General features: G+C 37.5%; 1 protein-coding gene across 7 annotated transcripts in view; it reads right to left on the bottom strand.

Moving 5' to 3' along the window:
• LOC146766534 (transient receptor potential cation channel subfamily M member 7) overlaps window positions 1–13,463 on the bottom strand; it is a 37,760-nt gene that overhangs the window by 16,686 nt on the left and 7,611 nt on the right. For all 7 annotated transcript variants that reach the window (XM_085588806.1, XM_085588808.1, XM_085588809.1 and 4 more), the window contains exons 4-20: window positions 13,158–13,356; window positions 11,812–12,025; window positions 11,156–11,280; window positions 10,386–10,557; window positions 9,409–9,583; window positions 8,565–8,688; window positions 7,950–8,022; window positions 7,576–7,676; window positions 6,593–6,727; window positions 5,736–5,789; window positions 5,065–5,205; window positions 4,454–4,588; window positions 3,600–3,880; window positions 2,897–3,125; window positions 1,512–1,667; window positions 1,232–1,375; window positions 571–699 (exon numbers count right to left, since the gene is read on the bottom strand). In XM_085588806.1, the coding sequence (XP_085444932.1) occupies window positions 571–699; window positions 1,232–1,375; window positions 1,512–1,667; window positions 2,897–3,125; window positions 3,600–3,880; window positions 4,454–4,588; window positions 5,065–5,205; window positions 5,736–5,789; window positions 6,593–6,727; window positions 7,576–7,676; window positions 7,950–8,022; window positions 8,565–8,688; window positions 9,409–9,583; window positions 10,386–10,557; window positions 11,156–11,280; window positions 11,812–12,025; window positions 13,158–13,356 (2,587 nt within the window). The remainder of the gene's footprint in view (window positions 1–570; window positions 700–1,231; window positions 1,376–1,511; window positions 1,668–2,896; window positions 3,126–3,599; window positions 3,881–4,453; window positions 4,589–5,064; window positions 5,206–5,735; window positions 5,790–6,592; window positions 6,728–7,575; window positions 7,677–7,949; window positions 8,023–8,564; window positions 8,689–9,408; window positions 9,584–10,385; window positions 10,558–11,155; window positions 11,281–11,811; window positions 12,026–13,157; window positions 13,357–13,463) is intronic.

The following is a 13,463-nucleotide window of genomic DNA, read 5'->3' as shown; positions in this document are numbered from 1 at the left end:
CACTAGCATTTTTATACTTGTAAAAATATAATAGCGATTAAAATGAAGAATCTTTAAATGCTGAGCAATCAAAACCAGTTTTAACTGTGTCAGCTTCACAACAAGGAAAGGAGGATTGTCTAAACAATCCATTAAGGCATTTTGGAATTAGTGGGTTTTGGTGATGTTTTTATTTCTTTTGAGGCAGTTACTTTGACAAAAAATAATCCTATCTGCCCTTCAGTTGAGCCTCATGTACCAGGTTAAGAGACCAACTTCATCTTTCCCATTTAAAAATTATTAAAGAACTCCAGGAACACTGTAGTTATGATGGCTCTTCTGTGTCACTAAAGCTTTTGTTTTTTGATATCTTGGTCGTAGCACAGTGGCACAGCCTGCCTGACAAATAAATACACATTTTACAAGGCCTCCATCCAGCAACCTATACCAAGCTTTAAGATGAAGATATTCAATAATGTACTCTGATGCTTGAAGTGTCTTCACTTTTCTTGTTTACAGAATAATCGTTTAATGCATACTGTTTTAACTGACAAAAAAAAAGGCTAAAATCCCAGATTGTTACAGGCATACCTCACGAATTTTCTCAATTGCTGATGTGAAAATGTAAGCAATAACAATCCACTCCTGAACAGATGGTAATTCTTCCATTTTTACAAGAACCACAAATGTGTAGAGCATGAGGAATCCTAAGTATGCCAACTAAAAAAACAAATAAAACATATACATACAATTACTGAAGGTTCCTTTAAAGACATACATGGAATCTTTTGATGTGGTATACAATAAAAGCTTCAAGTAGGATTACAAGACTACATTTACCATTTTAAATAGACAGCTGTAATAATCTATTTTTTGTTAGTAAAGCTTTGCTCTTATTACAGCTATTTTTCTTTAGTACAAAATTCTGGTATTTCTATTATAGTGATTGAAATGAAGCTGTGCATGCACTTGAGATTAATACATGCTTATAGAACCCCTACTAGCAACTGATGAAGAGAATTACTTAGAACAGACTGAAAAAAAACCCAAACCACAGGGCACAGCATGTGCTTATGTAGTTTTATGAAATGAAGTATTTCTCATTTCCAGCTCAGAAAGGCAAGGGGTTTTCTGTCTGCTTTTTGGATAGTGCTTAACTTTGATTCAATCAGAGATACATGTTGGGAACATACCCCAAAAATCTGTCCTACATTTCCAAATAAAATACACACTACACAGAAAAAAACCTCACCGTATTAAACCAAAACTTCACAATTGGAGCATGATAAAACGCATAAAACTTCTGTGTAATTGGGAGTCTTTTAGGTTTTGCTGGAGTCTCCATGTCATGCTTTTCAAAAGGACTGTCCAAGATCCTCACTTCTTTAAAAACCTCCTAAAATAAAAAAAACTGTTAACTTCCCCCGCAAAAGTATATGCTTTCTGGCACTAAATTTCACTTCTTTAACTTAAAAATGAAATTATTTACGTGAGGAATATTGTTTTTAACATCTCCCTCTGCCCCACATTACCATAGGTATTTCATCTGCTGCAGTCTGGAAGTTGTTCTCACTGTCATCCATTGCCATTTGATGTGCATCTTGAGACTGAGGAATATGTGACATTTCAGCCTTGGTCTTATATTCCAACAGCAGTATAGCCGGAGGGAGTAGAATACTCAGTATCACCTGGAAAAGATGAAGACTAAGTGTAAATAGTTCACAACTACATCAAAGCATCAGAATACACCAACACACAGAATAGACTTTGAAAAGATATTATCTAAATTTCAATTGCTTGCTATTGAGGGGGAAAATAATTAGTTGTTATTACTTGTATATACACTTAAGAGCTTAGGATCACATATACAGACTGTTTCTTGACTCCAAGACATAGGAAATGGGAAAAACCAACAAATTCCAAAATTCAAAGCTACTAGAAAGAATGTGCTCCAAGCACGTAGAGATGTTCTGTTCACATTCTGCTATTTAGTCTGCTCCCAGAAGCTTTGGAACTGTGTATTGTTAGTGTATTTTAAAAGCATATACGAGGTTGTGGTTTGTGGGGGGAGGGTGGGAGTGGTGTATGTTTTGTTTGGGTTCTTTTTTCTTCAACTTATGGTAAAAAAATGAGCTAAGGTATAGATGAAGAGAGTAAGTGAAAGCTATTTACTGTCATTAATCTACTACAAAGTAAGCAAGCAAACAGTTAATCAGTTATCAAAGAGGATTTTAGTAGGTCACAAGTTAAATGATGCTTGTAGGTATTTTGTAGGAAAGTTTTATTTCATTTTATTTCTAGCAACAATTAGGTTTTGATACCTAATTTCTCACAGAAATAGGCAACTCCCATTTTGGTTCAACTGATCTACATCAATTATCTCTGTCTAGATCATAACTGATCTATATCACACAAAGGGCACCACTGGAAAACCTGTCCCAAATTTGCCTACCCTTGTTTCATTCTGTGCCCTGCTTTTGCTCAGTTCCTCCAAAATAGGATATCCACAAAGCTTTTTTACATCAAGTTTTATGTGCTACCTGTAAAAAGCCAAAATGCACGAAACTACAGTCTTGCAACAGGTTTTCCATCTGTTAAGGATTGTTACTACTATGTTTTTAGTAGTGGATTAGTATTCACATGATCTCTTTAAGCCTCTGATTAAAGGCTACTTGCCTGGTTTTGGCCTCCTATATTTCTGTACCTTATTTGAAAAGATAATAGAGTGTCAAAAGAAGCGTTTACAACAAATATTCCAGTTTTGATTATGTTACAGGAGACTGGTTTTCAGGATTTATTAATAAAAGCTATAGTTGTGAAAGCTTTACATTAACAGCATTAAAACACACACTTTGATTCCCTTTAAACATAAACTCCATTGACCCTTTTTACATTAATGAACTGCAACAGTGCTTACTTTGTACCATGAATTCTTCCTCATGTTCAGCCTTCCCATCCACATATCTGATAACAACATCTGTGTGCAAGTGTGAGCTACAAATGGACGGAGCCTGGATGACACTGCCAGCTTCAGACAAGTGGAGTTGCTCCAGTTTTTAAGTTCATAAGTCAGTAATTTCATGGCCATAGTTTCATCTTGTCGGAAGGACTGCTCTAACAGCTCAACTGCCAGCTGACCAAACTCACTAAAATGAAGAAAAAACAAAACAAAATATAGTATCTATAGAAATGGCCATGAGTTTAGCAAGGATTTTGCTGCACAAATTCCCAGCTTGCATAACTTGAAGTGACTATTATTTGCCCCTTCTGTACAGATACACTGTAATTTATAACCACAATGCACCAATCTGTGACTTAACACTTAATCTGTGTTAAAAACGTATGCATGCTAAAACAGCTATGAAAAACACACAGAAATTACACAGAAGAAAATGGCACACCGAGTCTCCTTTTAATTTGACTATAAATTATGACTTTTAACAGACCTCAAGAAAGAGCAATATCTAATATAAAGCTTCTACTAGAGTTCCACTTAAACCTTTTTGCAAAACATAATTGTTTCCAAGCGTGCTAACACAATTTGTGTTTTGTTCATAGTAGCCCACTACGTTTATTGCAGAGGTCAAGAAAATATTTTGAACAATAGGAATGTAATTTACTTGGAATACTGTTTCAGTTCTTCTGAAGTATCATCAACAAGGTCACTTTGTTTCGCCTCATACGCCATGGACCGATAGACTTTGCAAGCCACCAAAGCTTTGGCCATGGACTCCTCGCCGTGCTGCCAGAAGAAAAGGGCCATCTTCTGCCTCTTCATCAGCACTGCCCACAGCAACAGCTCGTTCAGAGGATAAGCAAAACGTCTCGTTTCAGGATCATCTATATCAACTATTTCATCTTTGGTTCTTTTCTTTCTTCCCTCTTCTGCACCAGTGTCAATCTGTAAGATAAAATCGCAAAGTCACATTTTAAGTCGCTGTATTTGGTCATTATGTAAATTTAAATAAAATGCTGAGTGATCCAATACCAGGTTATAAATAATTATAAAAAGAAAAATTTTGAGGATTTGAAAAGCGGCAGAAAATTTTTTTCAAAAACTTCAGTTGTGTACAATTCATTTTAATAACTCTGAGACTGAATTAATTTGAATTATAGATCAAAGAACAGCTGTAACTAATATATATACATACAAATAAAAAAAAAATAATGGAAACTGCTTATAGTAGTAACACATGGCCAAATCTTGCTCCATCTACCAAGCCATGTGAGTCCTACCTTCATTACCAGAACTCTGTCAAAGAAACTTTTTGGTCCCTAACATATTAAAGCCTATCCACAAGACTAGTATACAGAAATAGAAACACTCTTTACAGAATCCTATTAAAAAGCTGCAGTTTAGAAACGAGTACAAAAGCAAGGTTAAAATTCCAGCTTTACCAAAGTCAATGCAATTGCTGCTACTCACACTCAGCTACCTGAAATAAACCTCATCACGTTCCCCTCGCAGCCTCACCTTTGGTTTGTACGGCTGCGCTGTTTTGATGAAATGATTATGGCGCATTTTTTCTTTCTTGTCTGCCCTGTTACCAAAAGACTCATGGCTTTTACACATCTGAGGAGTGGTACTTGAAGGATTTCGCCCAGATCTCTGCAACAAGGAAAAAGGGTTTGGTTACTGAAACATGAATGAACTCAAACAGCAAAACCAGAATTCTCACTGGATATTTAACAAACTGTTTGTTTCCGTTGTTTTTAAGAAGTCACTAAATGGGCAGTTGCACTTGTTGGTTAGTGTAGCTTGCACAAGAAGCTAAAATATCTGCATCCCAAGCCCTGGTGAATCTGCATGTGTAGTGTCCTTTCTTCCCCTATGAGTAAGAAAAGAGGGAACCACAGAGAAGGAATTAGGATATGCTAGAATAAGGTTGAGGAGAACAAAACCTGTTGTTGGCCCTCAATCCCAGGACAGCTCTCAGCTGTCCTCATAGTCCTTACTACTGCATTTAAAATAACCAGTCCATTGACAAGAACAACAAACCAACATGGATTCCATCATTGTACAAAACACAAAGGTTTGGGTTTTTCCAGCTGAGAACAAAGGGGCTGTTACCCAAGTGCACGTACCCGATTGTTCCCGCTGAGACTGTTGTATATTGCTCTGAAGCGTTTCCTTGTATAGGTGCATCTGTAGGTTCCTCCCATCAGATATTCAATAACCAGGCCCACATCAATCAGGTTGATTTTATATCCTGGAGGAAGATTTCCCTAGGAATACAAAAGGTATTAGAGTGTTTCTACATGTTTTATCACAACTCTAAATGACAATTTAAAAAAAAAAGCTTTCACAATAAAAAACCCTCCAACACAAAACCCAAATAGCATCTACATTACTCAAGTTATTAATTTTAAAGAATAACCAGGTCTACATGAACTCTCCTAACAGAACAGATACTCATTCCATTGGTGGGGGAGGCACCAGAGGGTTTTTGTCCATTGTTTTAACAACCAAAATTTCTCCATGCTGGAAGCATCAGCTTCCAATGCCCCCAAGAAGGAAAACAATCAAAAGAAAAATGAAATACAACAGTTTAATTATAACAGTTTAAACATCTTTTATGCAACAGGGCACCAAGCATACAACAGAAATATTGAAAGCTACCAAAATGTCTACAGAGGTAGCTTAATACTTAAAATAAAATTAAATTAATTAATTGCGGATCAAACTGATAGTCAAATACAAGAAATTAACAAAAAAACAACTGCTAGTTTGACAGATTTTTACTTGGACAGCATACCTGTTTGACGTCCCGAACAAGATGAAAGAGTGTTGGGTTAGTTGGGCCTTGTTTCTTTACAACAGAAGAGAAGGAAAACTTGGAATGAGAAGTTAGCATGCAACAGCAGCACCATAAAAGGTTAATTTTAAAAACTAATTTAGAATATAAAAATATATTAAAATATAAATAAATACAATAAATAAACTTCTCAAGAAGGCTTCTCTACACGGCTTTATTAGCTAAAGAATTAATTCTTTTTTCTTTTTTTGTCAAAAGCAGATACTGAGACTGTTAACACAAACCTAAGCCATATTTGTGTACTACTCACATCAGCTAATTTTTGGTGGAAGGTTCTTTGTTCTGTCTTTGGATACTGTTATCAAAATCACCTTGGAATTCTAAGATCAACACCTACAGCAACAAAATTTTTCTAAGTAATAATTATAACCATACAGGTTGACAAATTAAATTCTTCCTAAAACTACTATGATGTTAACTGCTACAGACAGAATCCGTCCTATGAAGCCCTATAGATCTCAGATTCTGGGCACAAGCTTCACCCATGTGACTTTCTCTCATTCTCTTTTCCACTGTGCTTTGCACACTTTGTGTGTCCACAGAGCTGCAATTTTCCCTTTAGTCTCAAACCCCACCATCACACACAGATGAACACCCTACTGACACACAATTTTGGTACTGGTGGGGCTGTGCACAGCAGCCAACAGCATCCACTTCCCAACTCCAACCTCACGCCCAGGAGCCTTCCCTACCAACACCCCACAACCCCCAGACTGCTGCACACCAGCTAGGACACAACAGGCTGAGCAACTAAAAAACTGTTCTAAAAGCAGCTGAAAAAGCAATCATTTACTTACTGTGTTATAAAGTTCTTCCAGCCTGGGAATTGTAAGAAATTTGTGCATGCTTACTCCATTTTCAATCAGAAGTTTGACAAATGCAACTCTGTCCATCACAAGGGCATCCAGCATAGCCTGTTCCAGAGAGCCAACCTACAACAAATAAGCAAAAAGGTGGAGCCTAGAGAGAGCCAGCAAAAAAGTGAACTTAGATACTGTATCAACCTCCTTCATTTAGAGGGCTGGAAAAACCTTACATGTCTATAAAGATGTCTCCCTCTGTTCAGAATATCCCCTGAGCTTCACACAGTTACAGGATGGCAGAATACCCTGAAGACTTGAACTGCTCTGTAGGTCCTGCCTACTGAGACAGTGGGACTAAGGAGACATTTGGTTTAACTAATTGAGGTGTTCTCATAAGTTGCTGTTGGATAACACAAAAAAAGATTTAAAATATCTAAAGCACAGTTTGTTTCAAAGATGTCAGAACCACCATGGCAATCAACAAGCCTTACACACGCAATAAGGTAATGTTTTATTTTTATACTACTAGGCAGAAAAGGCAAGAGCCACCAGGTAGTTCTTAAACTGATTTTCAAACTACAAAAACCAGACATTTTGTCCCTCCCTCAAAAGACACTGCAGTGCTGCCAACAGTGCATTTTACCAGATGCTTCTAAAGAACTTTCTAGGGTCATGCAACTGTAACAAAGAAAGAGCATCTGACTAACATGAATTCAGCTTTCACCTTTGTAATGTGTTTTCTCTGCTAGTTATTCAGAACAGTTAGCACATTTCTAAAATTTTTCGACCATTTTCAAATACATAATAACAGAACAGCTTTAAGGTTATGCCATACACCCAAATTACTGTCTCAAAATAAATGTGTCAATATTCCAAAGTCTCTCCCTACAAAAGTCAAGATTCATCCTTTACAGTAAATTGTGCTTCTCTCTATTGGGAATTATCATTCTGCTTAACCCAGACCATTACATACATACCAGCCATTGTTGCCCATAAACAAAAACATGATTTTTGGCTATGTCAACCCTGTCCCACGCAAGTGTAAGAACAAGCTGGTCAAATGCGGATGCATTCGTGCCTTAAGAAGCAAACACAATGAAGAAAATGAAAAATTAATTGTAATACAGGATAATAAATATTCTTGCTTCCTGAAAGGGCCAAATTAAGCAATCCACCACAGAATTATGCTGTATAGGTCATCATTTATGTCATGTTATAGCATTATACAATGAGAACACAAATACCTATTTGTTTAAAAACTTACAATTCCTGTTGGTATTTTATAAATAATTCATCATATAAACACTAATCAATAATAGGTTCCAAACATTCTTAAAAAATTAAGTCTCACCTTTTAACAATGCTGTAAGTATTGCAACATCAATGTCCTGATGTTCATCTGATCCAATATGAAAAACCGTAATCTGTCCAAAATGGCAAAACGGGGAAAACATATATAAAAGTTATTTTCAGGCAAAGGTTATTGGCTTTTAAATCTTTTTCAATTCCTGACATAAAAGACACCTCGTCGTCAATGCAACCGGAAGCCTGTCTGCTCAATTCAAACTTTTAGTGTGCATTCTGTTTTGTCCTAAGTGGGAATTTTCAATTCATTTTAACTTCTTTTCCTCCTATGATTACAATTCACTGTTCTCTGTAACACAGTATCCTGTTTACCTCTCCAGCCCATTAAAGATGATGAGATTAACCTGCCAGCAAACATGGTTAGCTGAATAAGGCAATTTTGTATCTCAGAAGAGCAAAATGAGATGTCCAAATGAGACACCAGTCCCTGAACTCGGGCTACACATAACCTCTATGAAGTAGTTTTGCTTTAAGCATGCAGTGATACTATACCCTTATTAGTAGTCATAACTAAAAGATCCAAGAAAAAAGAAAAAAAAAACATGTATTTCCATAAATACATGCATGTTGCATAGAAAATATTATGGCAAGATCTACTTACAAGTTCTTTTTTTTTCATGCATTCCAGCAGTGTCTGAAACAAATGAACTGCTTCACTTTGACCAAAGTTAAATGTCTTTTTGATGGTTGAAATGATTTCAGGCTCAGCACCCTCAGGAACATTCCTGAGATTGAAACAAACAAACAGGAAAACAATTGTTTTAGATGAACAGTAATAACAACAATGCATTTAATTAGTTTCAACATGTCCATTCAAAGTCCTGCTATCTATAAGCTTCTTACTGTTGCTGTGGCAAAACCTTGGGTAACCTTTAGAAAGAACTACATGTTACTTAACCTACAATTCAATACTACTGCCTCCTAAAAGCAACTCAACTCTCTCTCCCTTTCCTTCCCATACGGAGTTCTGAGATATTCTCAACCAGAAGGTTTTGACACAAAATAATAAGCAGTCTCTCCTCTGAGTAAGACACATTTGTAATCTTAGCCCAGACAAAACTGTTTGGTTTACAGCTACATTAAATCCCTGCCTCCCAAGGCTCAGAGGCAGCCCCTGCAACAGGGACAACTGACAATCACCAAATCCTGTGGAGCCCAAGCACATCCCTTTTATTATTTGAAGGTACACTTAAAACAGGCAAGTGTCTTCTGCACTAAACAGAAAAAGCTTTTGTATAGATTCATGAAGAAATGGTCTCAAAGCTCATCTGTGGGTGACAGACATACATGGATGCCACACATCTGTACATCTTGTCATTTATCTGTGTATGACAAGAACTGTCTGGACACAACCTGTGCCATGTGCTCCGGGATGACCCACTGTGGCCCCTTCCAACCTGACCCATTCAGTGGCTCTGCCACAGTCTGGCACTGCTGGCACTTACCCCCCCTCCTCTGTTTGCTTGTGAACATAGGCCAGGATGTCTGCAGCTCTGCCAGTTCCTTCACACACCACCACAGGCACCGGAGGGCTCTCCTGAAGGAAGTCTAGAACTGTGAGGATGACATTGGGGCCACCTTCAAACACAAGTGCCACCACAGGCACACCTTGGCCAATTCCTGGAAAATGGCAAACAAAGATAAAATCTAGACAATGCTGTAAGTGTATATTGAATGCTAAGGCCAGTTTTACATAATTAAAAAAATCAGGTTTGTTCTTTCTATTGAATCAACATTAAAATCAACATTAAAAACTGTCTGCCAGACATTAACTGTTGGTAAAGCACAGTTTCAAGCACTTTACATTCTGGGCTGGGACACTGCCAAGCTGGTCAATACAACAGGATACAGTCTACAAAACAGAAAAGATTCCTCAAGGAAACATTGAAGAACTAGCGCAGAAAACTGAAGAATTTTTCTTTTTGAATCTCCTCTTTTAACTTCCCCCAGTAGTTTCCAAACGTGACAGCACATACACAGTTTGAACATAGGTACATAGGAACTCTCCACTGATTAGAAATATTGCAAGAACATTCCTGTAAGGGTCAAAATACATGTGTTGCTCCACAACTGGAAAAACACCATACTGCAAACTGTGAAACTGCCAGTGATCCGTGCCAAAACCATTAATTAATCACACCAATCAGGACGTGGTGACAACAGACCAAGACCTGAAGTGATTTAGATTTGTTCTTACAAAGTAAATAGACAACTTTATTCGTAAAGGATTCCTCTGAGTCCTAGAGATATCATAAATCTACCAGCAATAACTAGGGTCCAGAGCAGCTGCTTAAATTTGCAATTTTAGACTTGAAGTATAAACAAAAGGTTTTATTTACTTTATTTTGTCACTCAGATGTTTGGTGCAAACACCTTTCTCATGAACCCATAGTAACAGCCCTCAGGCACCAGAAATACTTACTTGCATGGATCCGTTGCAAATTAATAGTTTTTTCCAGTTCTCTTCGCAGTTTAACTTCTGCTCCATACTTCCCAACTGTTCCATCATCCACCAGAATGAAATGGGAATGGAGGTTATTTAGGACGTTTAATTTACTTAATGGATTTAACAAGGTCTGATATGGAGCAACCACCTAAATGCAAGCACACAACAATGTCTTTTACTTGCAATGATTCACACTTGTTTCTGTGAAATTTAACTAGACACAAGAACTGGTGGCTCAACAAGAAGCACTGACACATATAAGCATGCGTTGGATCAGGATACACCAACAGCTGCAGCTCTGAACTTTGTACAGGGAAGAAGATAATTGTATCACTAAAGGATGCTGTTCTGAAGGGTAACAAAGATCCTTTGAAAAGGTGTCTTTGGGGAAAAATTGCGTTTTCTCTGGTAAACAGCAGCACTGAAGACTCCACATTGAAATTTTTCAACTTATAATCCTTTCTAAATGTCAATTCTCTGTAATACTTCAGCATTTTTGTTATTTGATTCAATGGCATCAGTGAGGGAGGAAAAAGGATTGTACGTCAGAACAAGCTCCTCCTGTAGCACATTTGCATTTTGCAACTTGTTTACAGTAATGATCTTGCATAAGTCACAGATGTGAGTGTATCTTCACAGTAAAGCAAGTATTCCAATGATGCAAAGCAAGGGGAAAACATGCTTGAGCAGATGTGTCAAAAGTAAATGAGGTAAATCATTATTTCAGTTAGGTAATTCATCCTTACATCTCTTCCAACAAGGTCGTTTCTGTTTTCAATCACTCCCCATGGAGCAATCCCAATAGTGCAAATCTTTCGAGATGATCTGGAAGCGTGTTCTCTTAGAGCATCACCAACATGTTTTGCAACACCTGTTCACACATAAAAAAGATTCCAGTGCATTGAATGCTACATATTACTAAGAATACAAACATTTATTTAGGTCTTTAACTGTTTTATTTAGATAGCCAGGCCTTTAAGGAGCTGGAAACTTACACACAACCAAAGAAAAGGCACTGTGCTACATCTACTAGGAAGAAACAAAATCATTCAACAAAATAAATATTGGCTAGCAAGAACTAAAGACTTTCCAGCACATTACTGTACTTCTTTTTAATCACATTACGCTCTTCCTTGTTTCAAAAACAAAACCCAGAAAACAACCACCCAAACAAAACAAAGCCCAAAATCCAACCCCATTATATGTTATTTCTCTTTTCAATACAAAACAGTAGCTCGCTTTCAAATACATATGTTCAAAATGCATTATTTTAATTTCATTTGACCCAACTCATTCAAATGTCTTTGTTTTAGGATGCAGCAATGCATCCATACATTAAATCTTTTGGCTCTTGTAAAATTGCAATCCAGTTAATTGTGCACATTCTTTGCTAGCTCCTTACCTGTGTTCACTCCTCCAGTTATAATCCAGGCTCCTGTGGTCACTGCAGCTTTGATAAGACCTTTGCCAAGCAATTGTTTGATGCGTGGGTGAAGTTCAAATTTCTGCATGCCCCCATGGACAGATATAACAAGCTTTGGCAACTCCATCTGCCATTCTTTGAGCATAAGTTGCAGAATAGCTTCAGGCTTAGTGTCATATGACAGTCGCACATACTGCAGGCACAAGAACAGAGTTAAAAGGTTCAAATGTGTCAAAAGAAGAACTAGGATGTATTTCAGGATATATTATCCTACTCCCAGCTATGGAAACTGTAATTCACTTTCTCAAAACACAGCAGATGCAATAAATGAACAAGCTTCCTTTATATCCTCTATAGCCCAGATACGACAGTTCTGAAAGCAAGTTTTGGAAAGGAAACTACAGAAAGATCATGGTATTCCATCCTACTGGCATAGCGAGCTAGAAAATGACTCTATGAAAGCACTCAATGATCTCTAAATTAGATGAAATTCAGAAGTATCTGTAAAAGCTCTGTCATTTGGTGTTGTGTCCCCTGCAAAGAGTTTTACAATTGCTTGGTTTTCCTTCCCTGTTCCTGGTGGGAAGGAAACCTACATTTTTCAACAGAAAACTTCAAAACTGGCAGCTTTTCAACACTCTATGTTTAACAGCATAAGATTAGGTAGATGGTTGATCAGCTACAATGCTGCCACACCTTCAGAATGAGCTACTGAATAGAGGGGACAGTAGGCAGAAATTGAACCCTTTCTGAATACAGTTCTAAATAACAAAACAACACTACTCCATTAAACAGGTTTGAACAACCCCACTTGCACTCTGAAGAAGGAAGCAGAAACAAGTGGGCAGCCTGGTGCTTCTGTGCTCCCAGAAAAGGGTTCAGCAATTTTAAGCTACACTAAGTACAAAGGAACCCACACACTGCTATTAAGAACATGAAAGAACTGTGCCAAGGGCCCTTCTCTCACAGAGATGATCTGACCTGGAATACTGGACTGGCCTTAGGGCTTCTGCCAGCAGCATAAAGAACACAGCTCCCTCACTCAAGCACTTTGGTTTGACCACAGAAGTCACACTGTACAAGCACCCCCTGTAGCCTGTAACTGCATAAGCTTTAAATTATTTCTACCATAATTTAAAATCTTCTACAAATAGAAATTAGAAATAATTCGAATCACAACAAAAATGCTAGAACAGAAGAGGGCACTGGCTTGTCACAGTAGAGGTGCTAATATTTTCAGCTTTCAATTTCAGAATTTGAATGAAGTAATCAGCACCAACATGGTGAGAGTAAGAAAAAAAGAAACAACAAAACATCATACATGCCTTAGCCCTGTAAGAATGAGAGCCACCTTGAAAGTTGATGACACCATAAGCATCAGTAGAGGTCTGTTCTGTGTGTTTTTCCACTGACCATTCTTCTGTTTCCTGATTGCAGTTTTCACCCAGCTTCACATCGGAGTATTTCATAGCCAGACTGGCAGTGAAACAAGCATGTTGTCTGACCAAGCGGCCACAGCAGCACCTGCACCCAGAGCAGCGAGAATGCTTTGGTAAATACTACCATTGGAAGAGAAAAGAACTGCCTTTATCCATAACAGAAACAGAATAGATTTAGAAAGCAAAGATTCT

The sequence above is a fragment of the Lonchura striata genome, chromosome 10 (genome assembly GCF_050655825.1).
Source record: "Lonchura striata isolate lonStrDom1 chromosome 10, ASM5065582v1, whole genome shotgun sequence".
Lineage (NCBI taxonomy): Eukaryota > Metazoa > Chordata > Aves > Passeriformes > Estrildidae > Lonchura > Lonchura striata.
Note: the sequence above shows the minus strand (reverse complement) of the source record. Positions and strands in the feature narration are given on the sequence as shown.